Raw genomic sequence first — 24,305 nt, 5'->3', positions numbered from 1 at the left:
TGCTATCTAATGCATGTCCATTTATTTTACACTTACTAAAGAAATCACCCAACCTATGCCACATCCCCCCCAAGACAGTCTCTTTTTACACCTAAAAACTAAAACCAAATGAAGATAGACAAGTTAATTTCAGTACAATTATTTTTCAATGAAGCTGTCATAATTAGAGTTTAAATTTCTTACAAGTGACCAATGTCCAAGTGCTGTGCTTAGTTGCTCAGTTCAGTTTGACTCTTCACTACCCCATGGACTGTAGCCCACCAGGCTCCTCTGTCCCTGAGGATTCTCCAGGCAAGAATACTGGAGTGTGTTGCCATGCCCTCCTCCAGGGAATCTTCCCAACCCAGGGATTTAACCCAGGCCTCCCACATTGTAGGCGGATTCTTTAGCATCTGAGCCACCAGGGAAGCCCAATGTCCGAGTGACTTATAAGGAAATCCTGATTATATAGGGAAATCCTGATTATTGACCATATTACAAGTTAACAAATTCTAGTACAAAAATAGCCTGTGTGCTGGAATAGGCTTTCCTTTTACATAGGTCTCAGGTTTGTCTCTATAATCCGCTAATGTCTTGGGTTTTTTCTTCACAAATGGCTCTTTCATCATAGGTGAAGCAGCCTGGCACCCCTAATGGTGTCTGGGTTGAGTCTGCCTGGGGCCGTGCTGGAGATAGCAGGCCTGGGCATGCATCACTGGTCTGGGGGCAGCAGGGCAGGGACCCAACTCCACTCCAAGCCCTGGAAGGAGGGAAGACTTGTGGGCAGAGCTGCCTAGGACAGAGGCTCTCTGCAGGACAGCTCACCTCCTGTGGCATCAGTGGCCAGTGCAGCCCTGCCTTCGGTGTGTGGGGGAAGTGGGGAGCAGGCTACTTGTCTGTAAGGAGGTTGAGCTTCTCCTGGCACTCAGTGAACAGGTGCTGGAAGCTGAAGTTCTGTGGACTCCCACTGACTTCAGTGGAAGTGTGATCCAGCCCCAGTAAGTCCTTGCACTATTTCCGGGAGTTGGTATTCAAACCCTTTGTTCATGAGGTAATGCGCGTGAGATGAGGTACTGCGAAAGAGGGGGTAGCACGAGAGGAGATACCGCGAGAGGACGTACCGTGCGAGAGGACGTACCGTGCGAGAGGACGTACCGTGCGAGACGACGTACCGTGCGAGACGACATACTGCGTGCACGAGAGGACATACGTGCACGCGAGGACGTACCACGTGAGAGCAGGTACCACGTGGACAGGAGGTACTGTATGAGAGGACATACCGTGCATAGCGGAGCCAGTGGCAGAGCCGCAGAAGAGGGGTGTACAAGATAGGTGGGTACCGCGAGAGAGGACGAACCGCGCGAGAGCGGGTACCGCGTGTAGAGGCAGTACCGCGTGAAAGGATATCCTGCGAATAGGCCAGTGGTGCTATCGCAAGAGAGGAGGTACCGCGAGTGGGGGGAGGGGTACCGCGAGAGAGGAGATACCGCGAGAGAACGTCATGTGCGAGAGCACAGACGATGTGTAGAGGCGGTACTGTATGAGAGGACACACCGTGCATAGCAGAGCCAGTAGTGGTACCACAAAAGAGGGGTGTACTGCAAGAGAGGTGGGTACTGCGAGAGAGGACGAACCGCGCGAGAGCGGGTACCGCGTGTAGAGGCAGTACCGCGTGAGAGGATATCCTGCGAATAGGCCAGTGGTGCTATCACAAGAGAGGGGGTGCCTCAAGGTGGGGGGAGGGGTACCACGAGAGAGGAGATACCGCGAGAGAGAACGTTATGTGCGAGAGCGCGAATGACGTGTAGAGGCGGTACTGTATGAGAGGACATACTGTGCATAGCAGAGCCAGTGGCGGTACCGCAAAAGAGGGGTGTACTGTAAGAGAGGTGGGTACCACGAGAGAGGACATACTGCGCAAGAGCGGGTACCGCGTGTAGAGACAGTAGTGGGTGACAGGACATAACCGCGCCTAGGCCAGTGGTGCTATCGCAAGAGAGGAGGTACCGCGAGTGGGGGGAGGGGTACCGCGAGAGAGGAGATACCGCGAGAGAACGTCACGTGCGAGAGCACAGACGATGTGTGGAGGCGGTACTGTATGCGAGGACATACCGTGCATAGCGGAGCCAGTAGTGGTACCGCAAAAGAGGGGTGTACTGCAAGAGAGGTGGGTACCGCAAGAGAGGACATACTGCGCAAGAGCGGGTACCGCGTGTAGAGGCAGTAGTGGGTGACAGGACATAACTGCGCCTAGGCCAGTGGTGCTATCGCAAGAGAGGAGGTACCGCGAGTGGGGGGAGGGGTACCGCGAGAGAGGAGATACCGCGAGAGAACGTCACGTGCGAGAGCACAGACGATGTGTAGAGGCGGTACTGTATGAGAGGACATACCGTGCATAGCGGAGCCAGTAGTGGTACCGCAAAAGAGGGGTGTACTGCAATAGAGGTGGGTACCGCGAGAGAGGACAAACCGCGCGAGAGCGGGTACCGCATGTAGAGGCAGTACCGTGTGAGAGGATATCCTGCGAATAGGCCAGTGGTGCTATCACAAGAGAGGGGGTGTCTCGAGGTGGGGGGAGGGGTACCACGAGAGAGGAGATACCGCGAGAGAGAACGTCATGTGCGAGAGCGCGAATGACGTGTAGAGGCGGTACTATATGAGAGGACATACCATGCATAGCAGAGCCAGTGGCGGTACCGCAAAAGAGGGGTGTACTGCAAGAGAGGTGGGTACCGCGAGAGAGGATGTACCACGCAAGAGTGGGTACCGCGTGTAGAGGCAGTAGTGGGTGACAGGACATAACTGCGCCTAGGCCAGTGGTGCTATCGCAAGAAAGGGGGTGCCTCGAGGTGGGGGGAGGGGTACCGCGAGAGTGGAAATATCGCGAGAGAGAACGTCCCGTGCGAGAGCGGGAGTGTCGTGTAGAGGCGTTACCGTGTGAGAGGACATATTGTGCGTAGCGGAGCCAGTGGCGGTACTCATGGCTGGAGCAGAGGATTAGCGCTGCTGCAACCTGACTGTCCAGGTAGGCTAGGGTGGTCTGTTGTAGGCCCATGTAAGGCACGGAGAAGAGGTAGGCCGCCTGACTCCGCAGCAGGTGGAGGCGCGGCCCTGGCCTGTGGCTAACGGTTGGGAGCACATCATGGCGTCCTGGGCCGGTAGGCAGCTCCTGATGTCTGCGCACTGGCCCAGTGAGTCCTATTTGTCAGAGACCAGGTTCCACACAGACAGTGACGGGCTGAAGTAGTTGACCTTGCTGTCCAACAGGTTCATCACGGGAATCTCGTGCTGCATCAACAAGACCTGAGACACCAATATGTCGCTTCCTGCCGGTACGGAGTGGAGCAACTCCTCGTTGCTAATCTTTATTCTTTCTCTTTTTTTAATTCTTGATGAAAGAATATATAATTTTATGCTTGACAAAAATTGGGTATAGAATGCTAAATTGAAAAAGTTATTTTCACTTAAGATTTTTAAAATCATTTTTCTAACTTTCTTCTCTCAGATTTTAGGATATTCTGTTTATCTCCAGCATTTTGAAATTTCATGATTTGTCCATCTACTGTAGGTTTTTTCTTGATTATTGTGGTAGGTGCTAGTGGGTCCTTTTATCTGGAGAATTTATGTCCTTTAGAACTGGGAATTTTTTCTTGTATTTTTCCTTTTATTATATTCCCTGTCCTTTTTCTTTTTTTTTTTTTTTTCTGGGACTTCTGTTATGTGAGTTGTAGTTTTGAAACTGATTTATCACAAATTTTTCTTCTCTATTTAGTATAGGTATATTTTTTGTCTTTTAGTTCCACTTATGGGCTATTTGGGGCTTCCCAGGTGGCTCAGCAGTGAAGAATCCACCTACACTGTGGGAGCCGCTGGAGAGAGACCCTGGAGGAGGGCAAGACAACCCCCTCCAGTATTCTTGGCGGGAGCATCCCTGGGACAGAGGAACCTGGGAGGCTACTGTCCATAGGGTCACAAAGAGTCGGACATGACTGAAGCAGTTTAGCACTGCACCATGTGTGCGTGCACCGGAGGCATGGGATATTTACTCAATTTTGGCACTTTATTTTTCTTCACTGAATTTTGACTATTTTGTTTTAAATCTATTAGCTCTGAATATTAATTTTTATAGCATTCCTGTCTTACATCTTTAAAATGCTGATTATAATTTCTAATATTTTTTTCTTGTCTTCAGTACTACCTGTGTTTTAATGTCCTTTGACCTGTTTTATTGCTTTGGTCTTTCACATTGGAGATTTTAATCATATTTCTGGTGCTTATTGGGTGTCTGTCCAATATTTAAAAATGAGACACTTAAGGTGCTTCCTGGTAGGTCTTTGTGATTGGTCAGCACTTATAGACAGGTGGTACCCACAGTATGTTCTTTACTTAGTTTCTTCAAGTGAGAAATGCTGCATTGGGATGGAATAAGCTTTACTTAATTATCCTATTTTTGTTCTAGCACTTCATCCCTGTGTTGCCCTGTGCCTAGTATCCCTGAATCTGGTTCAGTTTTCCTAGTATCTCTCTCACCTGTTGCTACTTATTCTCAGTTTATCTCCCTTTTGTTATTATAATACAGAAGTGTCTGGGGTTTTTTTTCGGATAAGAGTTAGGTACACTCTTTTTGTGAATATAATTATATTCCAGCAATAAAATTAAAAACTCACTTTGATTGGATTTGATTGTTCTTAAAATTTATTAGCCACTAAATAACTACTGTCATCCATTATCTTCCTAGTTAGCTTAATTTTACTAGTCTAGATTTTAGAGATTGGGTTCTGAGTTTCATATTTTTGTTACCGTTTCTGACTTTAAAATTTCAGTTCAATTATTGCTATTAGACTTAGTAAAGTACATCTTAAATATCATACTATGGATTACAAGAAAATATTTAGAAAAATAAAATTTGATTCTCTCTTTTTTGAAAATTAGATAATTCCAGAATGGCAGAACTGTTTATGGAATGTGAAGAAGAAGAGTTGGAACCTTGGCAGAAGAAAATAGAAACTAAGGAGGAAGATGATGATGAGCTGATCTTTGTTGGAGCGATACCAGGTTCAAAATCACCTGTTTCAAGTAAGCATTTACTTTCAGTGAAGCAAAGTTTTAACAGATGATGTTCCTAGTGGAAAATGTGGGAGTGTCTTATATATCCTTGTTATACTATAAGGTGCTGGACATGAGAGGAGAATATAGCGGTCAGTAAGAATTTGTGAGAATCAGAAGGAGAATGTGGTTAGGAACTTGAATAAGGAGGTGTGAGAGGTAAAAATATCTGAGAGAAAAGGAAAATGTTAACTGAGTTACCTAAACGTTAAGATTGCTTAACAGCATTGTAGACCTTGTGAGATTAGAAATCATAATTTTATTGGAGCCAAGTCATCTATTTACCTGTTTATTTGTTAATTTTTCTTTTTCTCCCCTAAGCCCAAATGTACCTAGAAAAGGAAGTGTTGGAATGCTTTGTTTAAAACATCAGACTACTAAATAAGTTTGTGTTAGTCTCTGATGGAGTTTCTGACACCCAGTCAACTGCCTCATCAGTGTCTTTTTGATTTATGTCTACAAAATAAAAAGGCTCTGGTTTGTATATCGACATGAGCAGTAGCTTCTGGCCACACCCATCTTTCAGCAAGTCCTGATTATATTCATGAAGAATATACAGTGACTTGATTTTCAGCCAGTATACTAGGATGATGCAGGCAGTCAGCACACTTAATCCTCATGGCTTTCTGGGAGAATGTCAGATACCTTTGTGGATTTCTATTAATTAGATTTGACATTGTTATAATGTAAAAATGAAGATTTTTTTTTTATTAATGACACTTGTTAAATGTCCAATCAATTCCCTGGTGGCTCAGAAAGTAAAGAATCTGCCTGCAATGCAGGAAACCTGAATTTGATCCTTGAGTTGGGAAGATAGATCCCCTGGAGAAGGGAATGGCAATCCACTACTCCAGTATTCCTGCCCAGAGAATTCCATGGAAAGAGGAGCCTGGTGGGATACAGTCTATGAGTGAGTGAGTGAAGTTGCTCAGTCATGTCCGACTCTTTGCGACCCCATGGACTGTAACTTACCAGGTTCCTTCATCCATGGGATTTTCCAGGCAAGAATACTGGAGTTGGCTGCCATTTCCTTCTGCAGGAGATCTTCCTGACCCAGGGGTTGAACCCGGGTCTCGCATTGTAGGCAGACGCTTTACCATCTGAGCCACCAGGGAAGTCCAAACGGAGTCCATGGGGTCACCACAGAGTCGGACACAACTGAGTGGCTAATGCTAAAACAAACAACAGCAACAAAAAGGCCAATTAGAATTGTGTAAAATTCAGAGGAATACCATTTAGTTTCAGTGGTGAATGAAGAAACAGTCTTTCTCATTATATTTACCTCTGTTAAGGCAGAAGAATTTACTGACGAATGTAGCCAGCACACCAATATTTTCTTACTATGGCTGTGCATATTAGTGTGGTTTAGAGAAAGAGTTTTAATTTTCTGAAAGCCTAGTTCTTGTTTCTCTGTCTCTAAACTTGGAATAGCACTTCTATTCAGTTATCAAAGGTAGAATAATTTAGTTTAATTCTCAGTATTACTTCCTGTGGCAAACTGAGAGATGCTAAGCGGAGTGCCACTTCGATGAAGTAGGCATGTTGATATATTTGCTGCTGATAGAGAAGCAGAATATTAAATTATTGTAATGTTTCCTAGTCACTGTGATGATTTTTATAGTGAAGTATTAACCATATTTAAAAGTTATTCAAATCATCTTATTGACATTGAATATATATCAATTAGTGATAACTATTACTCAACTAGAATAATGTGTATTAGTAGTGATTCTGTCAAAAAGAAATTTGACCCTGGTGAAATTTCTTTTCTAAATAACCCAGAATTTAAATGATTCTGTTAATGTCTTGTGAGTCATAAAATATTTTAGCATATGGAACATGAGTCTATAAAAGGGTGAATAAAAACTGTGTTTGATGGACTACAGTCACCAAAAAGTACTATAAAAATTATTTAATGGCTTGGATAAATACATATCTTGAATTTCTAAATGAAAACAATACCAACTTATTTGAATGAACAGATTTTTCTTCTAAAAGACTTTCATAGTGCTTAGTCATAGAGCACTTCATATGATAAAACAGCCCTACTTTTGTGTGACTCTTTATACAATTATTTTATGAGATCTAGTTATTTTCTACTAGGAGTGGAAAAGGGAAATTTTTTGATGTCTTACGGGATTTTTTTTCTGCTTTGTACCTTCTCTTGACTAGCAATTTTAGGTAAATCTCTATTCCAAATTTTCATTTGATTCCTCAATAACCTAGAAGTTATGGGTTCACATGCATAAACAGTGAGCAATCTTAGACTGATCCAGAAAATCACATCAGGCTCAAATTGACTTTTGGTGTAATGAGTAGATATGAGCTACTTTTATAAACTCTATAGATTCAATTTAGTCTTTGATGGTATTCCTGTCAGTAGTCAAGAGCAGTGGTATAGATAATCCATCAGCTTGCCCATGATGAAACTTCCAGGCTTTTAGGGGTGTGAATGTGACATGGAGATTGGGAAAGGGCTTGATTTCAAGTCACAGTAACCCAAGTTTGTATACAACCCTGTCACCATTAAAAGAAAGCAATATGCTTCAAGTATTACTTATATATAGATTTTGGGGGGGAAGTTTTTCTATTTTTATAATATATACTTTTACTGAAATAAAAAAATTTTTAAATAAATACAATTTTCATAGATACTGTGAACAGGGGTAATCCCAGCTCATCTTCAAAGGAAATAAAGAATGAGACAGTCAGTCAAGGTATAGTATTATTGTATTACTTTAAAATTAAAGTAAAATATTGCGGTAGAATTGGTTGTGTAGAAAAATAGTACTTGTGTAATTTTAAAATACAGGTATTGCTGATGCTTTCATGCCTTTAGGTGACGACATCGAAGACTCGACATCAAGTCCAGAGGCTGCCTTTCCTAGATTTCATCCTGAGTCTAGATCTTCACGTAGCTCTGATACCGTTCAGAACGTGTCTAAATGTGTAAGTGTTTTTAAAACTACACAATTAAGCACAGGGACACATTTAGATATTATAATACCCAGTTAGAATTGTGGACTATCATAGCTAGTTATCATCCCAGTAGAAACATAATCACTGTCAGAAAATGTCACCATTTTTATGATAGTGCAACTGATACCCAAAATAATAGCGGCAGGAACTAACTATTCAACCTGTCAATAAATCAAATAGTATGATTAAATTGGTATAATATTGAAAACTATGCTGTCTAAAAGTGATTCAAAAAGTATAATCAGTAATGAATATTGCATAATGGCAAAATTCTTAAGATAGTAAGCTGAATTGGGTATTCTTAATTGGGAAGATTTCTCCAAGGTCGTTATTGCTGTTTATTTTGAAAACATACTTTCATAGTTTCGTTTTTAACTTTTTTTGTTTTTATTAGTTGGAGGCTAATTACTTTACAATATTGTAGTGGTTTTTGCCATACATTGACATGAATCAGTCATGGATTTACATGTGTTCCCCACCCTGAACCCCTCTCCCACCTCCCTCCCCGTCCCTTCCCTCTGGGTCATCCCAGTGCACCAGCCCTGAGCACTTGTCTCATGCATCCACCCTGGACTGGCAGTCTGTTTCACACGTGATAATATACATATTTGAATGCTATTCTCTCAGATCATCCCACCCTCGCCTTCTCCCACAGAGTCCCAAAGTCTGTTCTATGCATCTGTGTCTCTTTTTCTGTCTTGCATATAGGGTTATTGTTGCCATCATTCTAAATTCCATATATATGTGTTAGTATACTGTATTGGTGTTTATCTTTTTGGCTTACTTCACTCTGTATAGTGGGCTCCAGTGTCATCCATCTCATTAGAACTGATTCAAATGTATTCTTTTTAATGACTGAGTAATATTCCATTGTGTATATGTACCATAGCTTTCTTATCCATTTGTCTGCTGATGGGCATCTAGGTTGCTTCCATGTCCTGGCTATTATAAACAGTGCTGTGATGAACATTGGGGTGCATGTGTCTCTTTCAATTCTGGTTTCCTCTGTGTGTATGTCCAGGAGTGGGATTTCTGGGTTGTATAGCAGTTCTATTTCCAGTTTTTTAAGGAATCTCCACACTGTTCTCCATAGCAGCTGTACTAGTTTGTATCCCCACCAACAGTGTAAGAGGGTTCCCTTTTCTCCACACCCTCTCCAGCATTTATTGCTTGTAGACTTTTGGATAGCAGCCATCCTGACTGGCGTGTAATGGTACCTCATTGTGGTTTTGATTTGCATTTCTCTGATAATGAGTGATGTTGAGCATCTTTTCATGTGTTTGTTAGCCGTCTGTGTGTCTTCTTTGGAGAAATGTCTGTTTAGATCTTTGGCCCATTTTTTGATTGGGTCATTTATTTTTCTGGAATTGAGCTGCAGGAGTTGCTTGTATATTTTTGAGATTAATCTTTGTCTGTTGCTTCGTTTGCTATTATTTTTTCCCATTCTGAAGGCTGTCTTTTCACCTTATAGTTTCCTTTGTTGTGCAAAAGCTTTTAAGTTTAATCAGGTCCCATTTGTTTATTTTTATTTCCAATATTCTGGGAGGTGGGTCATAGAGGATCCTGCTGTGATTTGTGTCAGAGAGTGTTTTGCCTATGTTCTCCTCTAGGAGTTTTATAGTTTCTGGTCTTACATTTAGATCTTTAATCCATTTTGAGTTTATTTTTGTGTATGCTGTTAGAAAGTGTTCTAGTTTCATTCTTTTACAAGTGGTTGACCAGTTTTCCCAGCACTACTTGTTAAAGAGGTTGTCCTTTATCCATTGTATATCCTTGCCTCCTTTGTCGAAGATAAGGTGTCCATAGGTATGTGGATTTATCTCTGGGCTTTCAATTCTGTTCCATTGATCTGTATTTCTGTCTTTGTGCCAGTCCCATACTGTCTTGATGACTGTGGCTTAATTTCTCTTTCTGTTTTCTCATTGTTAGTGTACAGGAATGCAAGGGATTTCTGTGTGTTAATTTTATATCCTGCAATTTTACTATATTCATTGATTAGCACTAGTAATTTTCTGGTAGAGTCTTTAGGGTTTTCTATGTAGAGGATCATGTCATCTGCAAACAGAGTTTTGCTTCTTTTCCTATCTGGATTCCTTTTATTTCTTTTTCTGCTCTGATTGCTGTGGCCAACACTTCCAAAACTATGTTGAATAGTAGTAGTGAGAGTGGGCACCCTTGTCTTGTTCCTGACTTTAGGGGAAATGCTTTCAATTTTTCACCATTGAGGATAATGTTTGCTGTGGGTTTGTCATATATAGCTTTTATTATGTTGAGGTATGTTCCTTCTATCTGCTTTCTGGAGAGTTTTTAATCATAAATGGATGTTGAATTTTGTCAAAGGCTTTCTCTGCATCTATTGAGATAATCATATGGTATTTATCTTTCAATTTGTTAATGTGGTGTATTACTTTTAACTGAAATAATCAATAGTGGTAATATTTAACATTTGTTAGTCTTAGTTCTAAATGCTGTATGTAAATTAATCTGTTTTAATTCTTATGACTTCCCTATGAGGTAAGCACAGTTATTTCCCCCATTTTATAGTTGAAACCGAGGCTCAGAGAGTCTAAATGATTCATCATGGCCAGTAATGATGGATCTGGGAGTTCAATCCAGGTTAACCCAAAGTTTTTAAAATATGCACATCCATATATACATTTAAGTATATACTGGTGGCTCAGACAGTAAAGAATCTGCCTGCAATGCAGGAGACCTGAGTTCCATCCCTTGGTTGGAAAGATCCCCTGGAGAAGGGAATGGCAACCAACTCCACTATTCTTGCCTAGAGAATTCTGTGGACAGAGGAGCCTGGTGGGATACAGTCCATGGGGTTGCAGAGGGTCAGACCCAACTGAGCAACTAACACTTTTACTTTCATACGTACATTTAAGTATATGCTTTTAGGAACAGAAGCATTATCTTAGAGCAGTGGTGTATATCACAGACACTGGGGTTCCCTGAGAGTCTTTCAGGGGGCCTGTGAGGTCAAAACCATTGTTTTAGTAACACTAAGACCTTTGCCCTTTTTACCTCTGTCAACATTTGTGCTAGTGGTGCATAGGCAATGGAACTGAAACTGCTGGTGGCTTAATATGAATCAAGGCAGTGGTACCCAGCTGTACTAGTAGTTTTTGGATTGATGATCACCAAGCACTCACAATAGAAAAATTTCACTTAATATCCTAGAAGAAGTAATAAATTGTTTCTAATTTTATTAACTTTTGACCTTTGAATACACTTCTTTTTTAAATATTGTGTATGATGAAATGGGTAGTATGCATAAAGCATTTCTATATCTGTAGTATGAAGTTTCTCTTGAGGAAAAGTACTTGTGAGAATGAATCACAAACTGAACTGGCTGGGTTTATTTGAAATAGAATGCAATTTTTACTTGCAAGGATGACTGACAAAGCACCATGGAGTTATTTATTGCTGCATAACAATAGTACCACAAACTTAGCAGCTTAAAGCAATATATACTTATTATTTCATGGTTTCTGTGAGTCAGGAGTTAGGGTATGGCCTAACTGGGTCCTCTGCTGGGCCAGGCTGCAATCAGTGTTTCAGGTAGAGAGAGCTGGAGTATCATTTAATACTGCTTCCAGGCTCACATGGTTTTTGGCAGTATCCAGTTCTTTGTGGGTTGTCAGACTGAAGGCATCAATTCTTGCTGCTGTCAACTGGAGACTGTCTGCAGTTTCTTGTGTAAGCTTTCCTAGCATGACTTGGTTGCTTCCTCAAAGCCAGCAAGGGAAAGATGGGCTTTATAACATAATCATGTACATCCTGTTGCTTTTGCCAAGTTCTCTTGGTTAGAAGCAACCACAGGTCCCACGCACATTCAAGGGGAAATTAGACAAGTGTAAATATCAGGAGGAAATCATGGAGGCCACCTTTAAGATCTCTTTGGCACACACAGTGTTTCAGTACTCAGAAATACACAAAACCTGCCTCTCATGAAAGAAAACTGATAGTATTCTTGCCAATGATTAACTTTGGCCTTTCAAGCCAAAAAAAAAACCCATTTTTTGAAAGCTAGTATCTTCATTCTGAAATTATCATCAGTAATAATATGAGCCCTGGACTAATATTCCAAGGAACCTGGAAATTGAGAATGAAACTCTAATGCTGCTTCTGTCTTTGTTCCTAAGTAGAGCATTGTCACAACCTCTATGAGCCTCACTTTCTTCATTTCTAAAATAAGAACCTTTACCCAGACCACTGGATCTCAAACTTGGATCCTCTAAGTATCCACAGGCTGTTTTTTTTTTTTTTTAATGTAGACCATTTGAATTTGTTACAGAATTATTTCTGTTTTATTTTGGGCCAAAGCCTTGGTTTTGGCAGAGAGGCTTGTGGGATCTTAGCTCCTGGACCAAGAATCAAACCCGTACTCCCTTTATTGGAAGGACATATCTTAATCACTGAACCACCAGGGAAGTCCTTCCACAGACTGTTCTTAAGAATAGGTGTACCTAAAGATTGCAGACTACAAGAAATGCAAAAATTATTTGATTTTAGCTAGAATCAGATGAACTCAGTAATTTTCTCATGCTATAATAAGCAGTTTGGCATTTAGGGAAAACAAACCAAGGAATTCTCTGGCAGTCCAGTGGTTAGGACTTGGTGCCTTCACTGCCATGAACTCGGGTTCAATCCCTCGTCAGGGAACTAAGATCCCATAAGCTGCACAACAAGGCCAAAAAAAGAGGAAAAATGAAGGAAAAACAAACCACACACACAAAAAAATAAGGAAACATTATTATTTAAATGCAGTTAGGGACTTCCCTGGCAGCCTAATGGTTGAGACTTTGCCTTCCAATTCAGAAGGTGCTGATTTGATCCCTGGTCGGGGAGCTAAGATCCCATATGCCTCCAGGCCAGAAAACCAAAACATAAAACAGAAACAATATTGTAACAAATTCAATAAAGATTTTTAAAATGGTCCTTGTCAAAAAAATCTGGAAAAAAAAAAACACAAATGCAGTCACATGAAAATCATTCCTTTGTTGGACTCAGGGAGGAAGAATAATAAGACGTGGGTATCTTTTGTGTCACAAAAGTTAGAAACTAGAGCTCATCCAAACTCAGAATTTTTTGTTTCTGTGGACACAGTTGTTTAATCAAAGTTCCTTAATCAGGTTCCCAATCCTAGGGCGCTTTTTAAAAATAGAGATTTTTGTCAGTTGGTCTGGAGTGAGACCTGGGCATAATAGATTAAAAAAAAATAATCTCTCCAGGTGATTATGTAGCCACAGTTGGGGATGACATATATTCTCAAATGAATTGAGAATCCTGTGTAAGGGGATTTTCTCTGAAATTTTTAAAACTGTCTTTAACCTCAGTAACTCTTTGGGGCAGGCAGGGAGATTATTATTCCTTTTAAAGTAAGTGTGATATATTTTAAACTGTTCAATATATTATTATTTTTGCTTTTGGAAGCTAATTATTTTTAAGAATTTTTAAATAATAAGTATTTTTATATTTACCTACATTAAAAAATTAAGAAAGAAAGTAAATGTGATATCGTTTAAGGCACAGACTTTGTAATAAGGCTAACGTGGGTTCTAAATTCAGCTTCATCAGTAACAAGCTGGGTTGTATTGGGAACCTTACTTAACCATACTTAACTTTAATTTGCCTATTTATTTGTATAAATAAATGTAAGTATTTATATAAGTATGGGAGATCATTTTAGGTCTTCATTAGTACTGCTATGACAACTGCTTAATAGAATACTAGTAGTACAGATCTTCCTTGACTTATGATGGGATTACATCCTAATAAACCCATCACAAGTTGAAAATGCATTTAATACACTTATCCTACCAAGCCTAGCCTATGTTAAGTGTGCTCAGAACACTTACATTTGCCTACAGTTGGGCAAAATCATCTGACACAAAGCCTGTTATAATAATGTATTAAATATCTCATGTAATTTTTTGAGTACTGTACTGAAAGTGAAAAACAAAATGGTTTTAAGTATATTGTTTGTTTGCCTTCATGATCACGTGGCTGACTGGGAGCTGTGGCTTGCTGTCACTGCCCAGTATCAATCCACATCTCACTAGCCTGAGAAAAGATCAAAATTCCAAGTATGGTTTCTGCTGAATGCTTGTCACTTTCACAGCGTCGTAATGTGGAAAATTGTAGGTTTGAACCATTGTAGGTCTGGGACCGTCTGTACTTTGAAAGAGGCAAGTATATTTTAAGTAGATAACAATTGGTGACTTTTATTTCAGTTGCAGAAGAATAACTTGAATCTCAGAAGTGACTTGGCAAAGGTTCCATAGTTAAATAAATGGACAGGTCTTCTGAATCCCAGTCCATCACCTTTTGTACTTACCGATGTATTTGGTATCTTTCTGAACTGCTTTATGAGATGTTAAAAAATCCCAACTGGAGAATTATTTTAACAAGTTATTTGTTTGTTTAAGAACATATCTGCTCTCTGAAATGGTGGTTAATTGACCAGAATTATCACCTAGGAAAGGACTTAAAGTATGAACTTTGGAAGAACTTTTGTTAAAGAACTATTTGTGGAGTTGCTGGTGAATATTTTCCATATTTCTCCAAATATTTGGAGAAAATACCTTGGAGTAAGATTGTGCTTGGTTACAATTAAGTAATATGGCTATTATTGATTTTATATAATAGGTATTAAGGCTGAAATGCAGAAATCTGAGTGTTATGCCTCAAATTCTAGGAATGAATGGTTTGTGTAACTTCGATATGTCTCCATAACTTCTTAACAGTCAGTCTTTGTCAACAGAAAACTTAGTAGCAAAATAAAATTCTTAATACCTGATTGTCTCTCAACTTGTAAACACAAAGCACGCAAGCAAGATCCTTATATTCCCACGATAAAGGTAATAATATGTTTCGGGTTTGGTGTTCGGCGGGGGGAGGTTTAGAAGAAACAAGAGAATTTTGTTTTCTATGGATGGTTAGTATGATATATAGAGTCTGTTAATCAGGGCTATATTTTAAATACAGGTATCTACCTTATTTCCCACCAAACTTTATATTGGAAAAGTTTCTTTTTGTCATTGGCTATTTCTGAAAATCATAATATTGCATGATAGTTTGTTTAATTGATGTAACCATTCCACCATTGTTGGACATACAGGTTTTCAATTTTTGCAATTATAAATAATTCTCCACTAAATATTTTCATTTTCTTAGCATATATAAATGCTTGGAAATGAAATTATTTAGAATGATTGGCTCAAAGGATATAAACTCTTATAAAGCCCTCAGTAGATAACTGCCAGAATTTTCTTGCAGAAAAGTTGTACCGATATATAACCTTTACTTTGCTAGTAATACTATTATTTTTTCATTTTAACGGTTTATCTAAAACTAACTTAACTTTCAGAAAAATTACAAATATAATCCAGAGAGTTCTCTTGTACTTTTTACTCAGTAGATGCTAATTTTGATAGCAGGTAATAATTATCTTTGTTTTATAACTTATTAGTAATTGAATCATTAGGTGTATATTTACAGTATTGATGTACAGTTAAATTTACCTTTATAAAACTTTGTCAAAAAAATAATTATAACTTATTGCAGGATTTTACAAAGAGTTCATCACAAGTTGAGTCGGATGAGTCTTCAGACCCATTCAACTTGAGCCAGAATACAATACCACTGTCCCAAGATGGATCAACAATTTATATAGAAGGTTTGGTTTTGGCACTTTTTCTAAGCATAGTAAAAAAAGATACTTGATGAATATACATATGCAGTGAATTTCTATTTTTAAGCCTATATCTTCATATTACATTTTTCACAGATTGTAAAATGGAATCTAGGGCTTCTCAGGTGGCTCAGTGGGTAAAGAATCTTCCTGCAATGCAGGAGACACAAGAGACACGGGTTCAGGGTCTCTGAACACAGGTTCAGAGCCACGGGTTCTCTTCCTGGGTCAGGAAGATCCCCTGGAGGAGGAAATGGCAACCCACTCCAGTACTCTTGCCTGGAGAATCCCATGGACAGAGGAGCCTGGTGGGCAGCAGTCCATAGAGTCACAGAGTGTCTGATGAGCATATATGCATGCAAAAGGGACACTAATTGTTCCTGAATACCTTTCTTGAGTGATTTCCTATAAAATCATATTTAATGATAGAATATTTTCTTTCTTTTTATTAAATTGGCTAACATATATTCTTTGAGCACTTTGTCACTTGGAGCCAGCCATGCACTGAAAAATTTAATAATTTCTGTGAGTCAGGGAAGTCCCTGGTACCCTAATACTGTAATTTTTTTTAAAAAATTAATTACTTGGAAGACCATTAGTGTGAGAAAAAGCACATGGTTATAGTTGATTTCAATTAAAGAAGAATTACAGTTCTTTGATTTATACAGTAGTATACCACGAAGAAGTTTTATCTAGTTGAAAAATCCCCTGTTATCAAAGCAGTTATTGTTTCTATGTTAGCAAATTAAATGTGTATCACTCCTAAGTGGAGAAAGGTACACAGAAATTTTTGTGACTGTTTACATTGTTTACAAACAAATTAGTATGTATTTACCAAATCAAAATAGAAAGAATTTATAGTAATATGTGTGCCAAAAATATTTTCCCTTGACAAGACTCGGTTTGATATTCACTTATGTAGGCATCACTTATCTAGATAGTAAAATAGCCAAGAACTAAAATAAATAAGGAGATGAAATAGATGTCTGAGTTTTGATTTTATGAAGCACCATAGTCTTTAATCATAGGAAAAAAAATCTGAATTCTTAAAGCTTCTACTCTAAGTTATACTGCAAGAATGAAATTTTGCCTTGATGGTAAATGGATTATAGTTGATTAGAAAGAGGCTTGATCCTCTGTTTTTGCAGCCTTTATTAAGTCACCTAACCAAAATCTTTACACCTCAATTCTCTCATATTATTAAAATAGATATTTTTATTTTCTCACATAGTGCATTCATTCTCCAGACCTGAAAACAACCATTTAGCTATATAATTTTGATTCTTGCTCTCCTTATCTCGGGGATTTTTTGAGGCTCAGGTACGTGAAAAGTGAGAAATGCGTTAAAGCTTTAAAAGACAATAAACATTGTTAGAATTGATCTCAGTGAGGCAGCAGTGAGTGGTGGCATGAAGTGAGATCGGAGTTCCTTGCCCAGTAATTGAACCTGGGTAGCCTGGATTGAAAGCCAGGAATCCTAGCCACCAGACCAGCAAGGGCTAGAAGCTATTTTTCCCTGGATCTTTGTCCCCCAGTGAAAAATGCAGTTATCACAGAGGCAAAAATATGCAGGTACGAAGTTTATTATTAGAGACAGCACAGCAACAAGTCAGAGAGCACATAGATAAAACAGTTGGTTTAGTTGAGATGGAAGCAAGGCAGAGATGCACACCCAGAGAGAAAGAGTGTGAGTGTGTCCCCCTAGGGAGGAGTGCATTAAAGAGGAGGTTAAATCATTTATATAGGTCAGTTCTTCTGGGTCTTTGTTTACCTTTAGCCAATTTTCTGATTTCTTTTTCCACACCTGACCTACCCTAGGCCCCTCCTCAACATACATTAGCAACTTTTTCCCAAGATGAATTCTGGCCCAGAGGCCCTTAGCATCACATACTGTGGGGTGGTCCCCTCTCCTTTTTGACCCCCAAGGAGCCTTTCTGTACGTGTGAGATGTCTCCCTTGCCCAGAGGATGGGAAATATATGACCTCCTGATCTTTTAACGGGGTTTAGTTCCACTCTGTCCCTGCCATAAAAATGCCCAGTGTCTGATTATTTACCCTCTTCCTGTTGCTGGTTTTTATATCATGGTTTAGATTTCAAAGCATAGATAGGAGTCCAGATTTCAAAGTATAGATAGGAGTCCAGTTATAAATATGTGGTCCCAGACCTGTTTGTCTCTTGCTTTAGGAACTGTAAACAAGGGCTAGTAATGAATGTCCAGCCTGGAGCTCATCTTCTTCTCACCCCAGGAAGTGTGAACAGGGGGTCAGTTATAAATGCCTAGCCTGGAACCCATCTGTCTCCTGCTTTGGAATGATAATTATGATAATATGTACTATATGTTCAGAATCATGCTTAATGGACCCCTGTCTAGGATGACCATAGGTTCTTGGAGAGGGCTGGATTTGAACTTGATTTTGAAGAAGGAGAATAGTATTTTTATTGGTTCTGTTGAAGATAGTGAACAGCACAAGCCAAATCCAACAGAGATAAGTTGAAGCAGAATTTAAAACTTGAGCTCAGAGTGATCTTATTTAACTTGGCGATTTATGCATGCTGTAAAAATTATTATATATAAAACAGCCTGTTGGATAACTGGTTGCCAAGTCCAAATAGCAGCGCCCATTGGTTGTTAGTTAACCTGAGGATCTGAGAAGAATGCTAGTGTGATTACACAGAAATTAGTTCTAAGTACCTGCCATCAAACTGTCAGTAATCACATGTTTGAAGATGGGAAAGAAGCATTTCTGTGTTATCTGAAAGAATAAAACGCAGCTTTGACAGAGGAACCCACTGTTGCAATACTCTTTTTCTGGCATATTATCTATTCTGTTTCTCTTATTAGTGTAGAGTTGGAAGCATTGAGTTACATGCAGGTTTAGAATCTTTATCACAAAGTATGTGTGTGTATGCTCTGTCATGTTGGACTCTTTGTGACCCCATGGACTGTAGCCTGCCCAGCTCCTCTGTCCATGGAATTTTCCAGGCAAGAATACTGAAGTAAGTTGCCACTTCCTACCCCAGGAGATCTTCCCCAACCAAGGATCGAACCTGTGTCTCCTGCATTGACAGGCGAATTCTTGACTATTGCTCCATCTGGAAAGCCCAACTATGTGTTATTTTCAAAAGGGACTTTTTCTGGATCTGGTTACAGCCTAAATAGCCCCACTTTTGCAAATACCCTTAATTGCATAATTCTTTAACCTTTAAGGTTATGGTTTTCAAACTCAAAGCTATTCTTAGCAATGAAATCTCTATTCAAACAAAAATTTTATGTAAAAATCTAATTTAAAAAAAGTAAGAGGACAATGTCTCTATCTGTGCCCACTGTATTCCCTAAAATGGAACCATTAGGCTCAGGGAAACATAGTTGGAAAGCTATCATACTAACTCCAAACCTCTTCATATGAATAAGTGAGGTATTGACATTCAAGATATTCGAGATTAGTTGATTCTACTTTGCCCGTAGGAATTATACAGTTAGTGTAAACTACCCATCAGATTGTTAAGTGGGAAAAGAATCAACTCAGTTTTCCATTAGATGTCTTGGGACTTTTTCCAAGTATCTTAAGGCGTTTCTCTTATGTTTTTAGATTAGAATACATCACATGAATTTTTCAAACTGTGTCATCCATAATGACTGTTGTGCAGTTTCTACCTGTTGATCATACAAATTTTGATCATTATTTTCAGTTGTATCATATCATAGTTCAGTTATATTACCTTTATTTCCAAAGTATTCTTACTTAATTTTAAGTATAAGGCCATTTTAGTAGCATTTGTAAGCAGTATTCTATGCTAAAGCAATCTCAAATATCTTTCCCACTATTTTAATCTACATTGTAGGTCTAGATGAAACTCTGACTAAAATAAAACATTCTGATATTTCTAAAGTAAACACTGTTAATCCAAAAAAGCCAAAGAACAGCAAAAATGTTTCAGAAATAAATCCTTGTGCTTCACTGTCTTTAATTAACTCTCCTTCAGCGACATCTTCCTATGTCATGTTGTCAAAAGGTAAATATAGAGCATAAAAAAGAAGCTGTATTATTTATACATAAACATCAGAAATTATTATGAATTTTAAAACTGCTGTTACTGGTTGGATTTAAGGTTAAAAAAGAAGAATTTGAGTCATAAAACTCCTTTATTTTAGGTACACAAACCTCACCAACTCCCAATAAAACTGGAACATTTTTTGTAAGAGCTTGTCCGAAGTGCAATGTTCAGTTCAATCTTTTGGATCCTTTGAAATATCACATGAAGGTAAAACTTTTTTGAAATTTGATTTTTAAAAATATTCACAAATCTCTGAAAATTTTAGTATTAAAATATTAAGAATTGATGTATAGTAAATGCTAATTTGTCCAGATATTTAGATAAGATATCTTCTCACTGGTATTTTCATATAACTTAAGTAAAAATTGATATTCATAATGATACCTTTATAAGAGATTTTTAAAATCCTTCCATATAATTAAATTTTAAAAATTAAGTTTATATACACTACATATTATAGTTAATTTTTAATGAAATCATATACTAATCAGAATATTTTATTGATTAGATCATGCCATTCTTCAGACTTCTTATAAAGCAGGTCTTTTTATTGATGCTTAATCTTCCATGTAATTTAATTCTTTTTTTTACATTATTTTCTGTCCATGGTGATATATGTATGTCACATTACTCAGTGAAAATCTTAGCCTTGCATTTTAACTTTGAGCACTCAGACATAAACTCCTTATGGTGGAGCATTTCATATGAAATGATAGCTTTAACTCACGGATTACAGTTTGTGTAGTGTTATAAATTAATTCTAGCTTTATATTGGTGTAAGAAGCTCTTGAAATTAAGTTTTAGGTAATTTTCAAAGTGTTAAATGAAAATATTTAAAAAATATTTTAGTAGATACTGCACCATTTTATGCATCTGTGAAAAGATAGTCTGTATTCTTTTTGTATACCCAGTATAAATAGCAGGAAGTGGGGAAGGAAGCAAGAAAAATGGCAGTGTAGAAAATAATGCAGGAAAGAAAATTGAGAAGAAAGGAAGCTATGTAGGGAAAGTTGTTACTCACTGTCTTAAAGATTGGCATTTTTTTGTTGTTGTTCAAATTCAACATTTTACCAAAAAAATATAGAAAGAAAAGAAACATTCTAGAATTCCAAATACAGTCTCTTTATTCTTGGGCAGAACTGTATTTGGTCTCTATCACTGTTCCTAACTCCCTGAGTATGACTTCTGTTAACTGGACTTTGGGCTTTGATTTTAAAAGTAAGAAGTAACTTGTACAGTGCTTTCAGGTTTTCTATTTATGTAATATTGTGTGGAGACACTTGGTGTTTTTATGTTTTGCATAATAAATGGAGAGAGAAAAGAAAAGAAAATGAATTTGTTATCTTTATTTAATTTGGGAGTAATATGGTCACATGATTGAAAAAGCACAAGAGGGAATACAGTGAAAAACATCACCCCTGGTCCTGTTTTGCCTAGTTCCCAGTACAACTCATAAAGGAAATATTAACTTGTTTTGTATCTTCTTTGATTTTCTTTCTGCATATACAGGCACATGTGACTGTTCTTATTTTTCATTTGTTGTTATACAGAAGTCATAGCATATTATATATACTTCTGCACCTAGGGAAAGTGGCAAACATTCTCTAACTTGTAGCTTTTATTGTTTGTTTGTTTGTTTGTGATTAAAACTATGGGAGACTATATTTCCACATGAGTGAGCCTGTATCTCACTTTTAAAAGAAATATAAATGAGGCTTTTTTTTTCCTCTTTCAGATTTGTTGTCCAGACCTGGTAGATGCATTTTTGGAAATGATTAAAGTAGAGCTTTCAAGCACTGAAAATAGAAATACGACTGATGGAGAGAAAGGAAAACTGATTATGTTAGTTAGTGACTTTTACTATGGAAGACATGAAGGAACTTTTGATGATGACGAGAAGACTTACACAACCTTTAAATGCTACAGTTGCTTGAAAGTTCTTAAAAATAATATTAGGTATGTAAATATTTATTTCTATTTTGATTTGAAAATTGAGTGCTACAGGTGTAAATATTGTATTTCCTTTTCTGTGCGATCTTAGATAAGCCATATTAACTTTTTACTGAGAATAAAGACAGATTTTCATGTTGAAAAGCTCATCCTTTCTTACATGTTTAGGAGTTTGACACTTTGATCCATTTAGTTGTATTTCTTTCAGATAGTTTAAGACAGGACAAAATTTATTTTAAGCTAGGGGAAATTCTCTCTATCATAGGACTAGGAATTTCCATGAGATATTTTTATTTTTTAACTGCTTCTGGTCTTACTTTTCCTATCACAGGAAGAACCACTTTATCCAATTTGACCTCTCCATGTCTGTCTGTCTTCATATTCTAATTTTACAATTCATATTTATAGTTTTTAGTACATTTGCCTTGAGAAAGTGATTTTTTTAATCTTCTTTAAAGTACTAGTTCTAGGCAGCATGTATGCTTTGATTTTATAACGTAACACATTTTCAAAGTAGAGATTTAACTCAATGGAATTCTGAAGGGTTATACATGTATGCTTTAAATTTTAGAAATTTGTGCTTTACAATCTTTGAGTTATATGGCATATTACATATCTGTTATCCTAAGTGAGATAGTAACAAGACTTATTGATTAGTATTTTTCAATTGGCTATATATCCTGACATTTTTCCAATATTTTATTATAAAAAATTTCAGATGGCAAAATTGAAAAAATTTTAGTGAACATACCTGTATATTTATCACCTCGATTCTACCATTAACATTTTACTATATGTACATTGCTACATATCTATTTATCCATAGACCTATCTGATTTTTTATACTTTGCAGAGTGAATTGCAGACATCAGTGCACTTCCCTTAGGTGAGATGCATACATGTATATGTATGTCTGTACCTCTATTGTGACACACATGCATATCAACTTTTAAAAATATTTACCCTTGAAAACCATCATTTATAACTAGCATCACTAAGTATTCTATAGGTAGGTAATTTCTAAGCCTAGCATTTATTTTATTTTCTGGTGAATTCTTGGGTCCAAAATGAAGTACTTATAAAAACACTGGAATACACTGTAATATAAGCCTAAAACAATTGTGAGTGCTACATTTATGACAGCACTTTATAGTTTTGAGAGACCTTTGACATATATTATTCATATGAGTTTTCACACTTCTTTACTTCCTTTTATCAAGTGCTACCAGCTATCAGTTGTTAAGGGTCCCAGTAGGTTAATAGAAGAGAAGTTGTGGTTTGAGATATAACACTGAGACAGTGTTATGATAGAACTTTGTGACCTCCTTCCATATTATCACTCATAGTAAAATACGGTAGAAAATAATGTTAGTAGATTCGGCAAAATGCATAGGAAAGTGGTTCACTAGTTAAGTTTCTTGTTACGTGTGTGTATGTGTATACTCAGTCATGTCTGGCTCTTTGCAGCCGCATGAACTGTAGCCTGCCAGTCTCTTCTGTCCATGGGATTTCCCAGGCAAGAATACTGGAGCAGATTGCCATTTCCTTCTCCAGGGGATCTTCCCAACCCAGGGATAGAACCTGTGTCTCTTGCACCTCCTGCTCTGGCAGGTGGATTCTTTACCACTAGCGCCACCTGCAAAGCTGAAATAGTATGCATCTGATATTAGAAGTTCTTCCATCATTAGCTTTTTGGCTTTTCTTTAATGAGATTAGTCCATTTAATATGAACATGAAGTTTTCTTTGTTTTTTTGTTTTCATTTCAAAAGACTGACTACAGATTTCTAGATTATCAGAATATCTAGAAATTTTAAACTAAGCGTATTTTGTAAAAACCTAGGAATGTTGTGGCATTTTGGACATACTTTTAGTAAATGAAACTGAACCAGTAAACATTGGATAACCAAAGATGCTATATGTATTAAGTAACATTTTACCTTAATGATTAAAAACTAGGACGGCACATTGATGGTTTTAAAGGATGGTAGATGTTAATAGCTCAAGATTTCTCCTCTGAGCCCTGTCAAAGAATTGTAGGATATTTTTTCCTACAACGAGTGTCACCAAAACCAGTTAGAGCTATTTTATTCTGAGAATAGACTCACGAGGGGTTTTCTTTTTTTCACATCCCCATCTGCTGGTTTAAGAAGTGTGAGCTGCTGATGAGGGCAGGGTAATAACTAAGGAATAGCTAGTTGGTTAACAGATTTTTTTTTCCTGGGTGTGCCGTGATACATTCAAGATCTTAGTTCAGTGATCAAGTATTGAACCTGTGCCCCCTGCAGTGAAAGTGCGGAGTCCTAACCACTGGACCGTCAGACTTCCCAACATTATTTATACAAATAAATTTTACTGAAGTTATGAGCTGAAAAGTTAATGGTTAATGACCTTTAAATGTAAATTCTTAGGCAAGACTAGGACTTTTAAAAAGATCTAAATAGAGATGATGTTAAAATGAAAGAAGGAATAAATGATACTTCAAAGCAAACCATGAGCAACTCTAAATAGAAGTGATGTTTTGTAGATGTGAA

The 24,305-nt window shown here is 37.9% G+C and overlaps 1 protein-coding gene across 8 annotated transcripts in view; it reads left to right on the top strand.

The window, feature by feature from the left end:
- ZNF280C (zinc finger protein 280C) overlaps nt 1-24,305 on the top strand; it is a 59,395-nt gene that overhangs the window by 9,882 nt on the left and 25,208 nt on the right. For 4 of the 8 annotated variants that reach the window (XM_061136019.1, XM_061136017.1, XM_061136021.1 and 1 more), the window contains 6 exons: nt 4,912-5,055; nt 7,737-7,802; nt 7,925-8,034; nt 15,640-15,751; nt 19,921-20,030; nt 21,559-21,779. In XM_061136019.1, coding sequence (XP_060992002.1) covers nt 4,912-5,055; nt 7,737-7,802; nt 7,925-8,034; nt 15,640-15,751; nt 19,921-20,030; nt 21,559-21,779 — 763 coding nt within the window. Of the gene's footprint in view, nt 1-1,030; nt 1,221-3,246; nt 3,312-4,911; nt 5,056-7,736; nt 7,803-7,924; nt 8,035-15,639; nt 15,752-19,920; nt 20,031-21,558; nt 21,780-24,305 lie in introns of all 8 variants that reach the window. The other 4 variants (XM_061136023.1, XM_061136022.1, XM_061136024.1 and 1 more) reach the window with 3 other exon arrangements.

Source organism: Dama dama, chromosome X (assembly GCF_033118175.1).
Source record: "Dama dama isolate Ldn47 chromosome X, ASM3311817v1, whole genome shotgun sequence".
NCBI lineage: Eukaryota > Metazoa > Chordata > Mammalia > Artiodactyla > Cervidae > Dama > Dama dama.
This window is presented reverse-complemented; position numbering and strand designations above follow the sequence as displayed.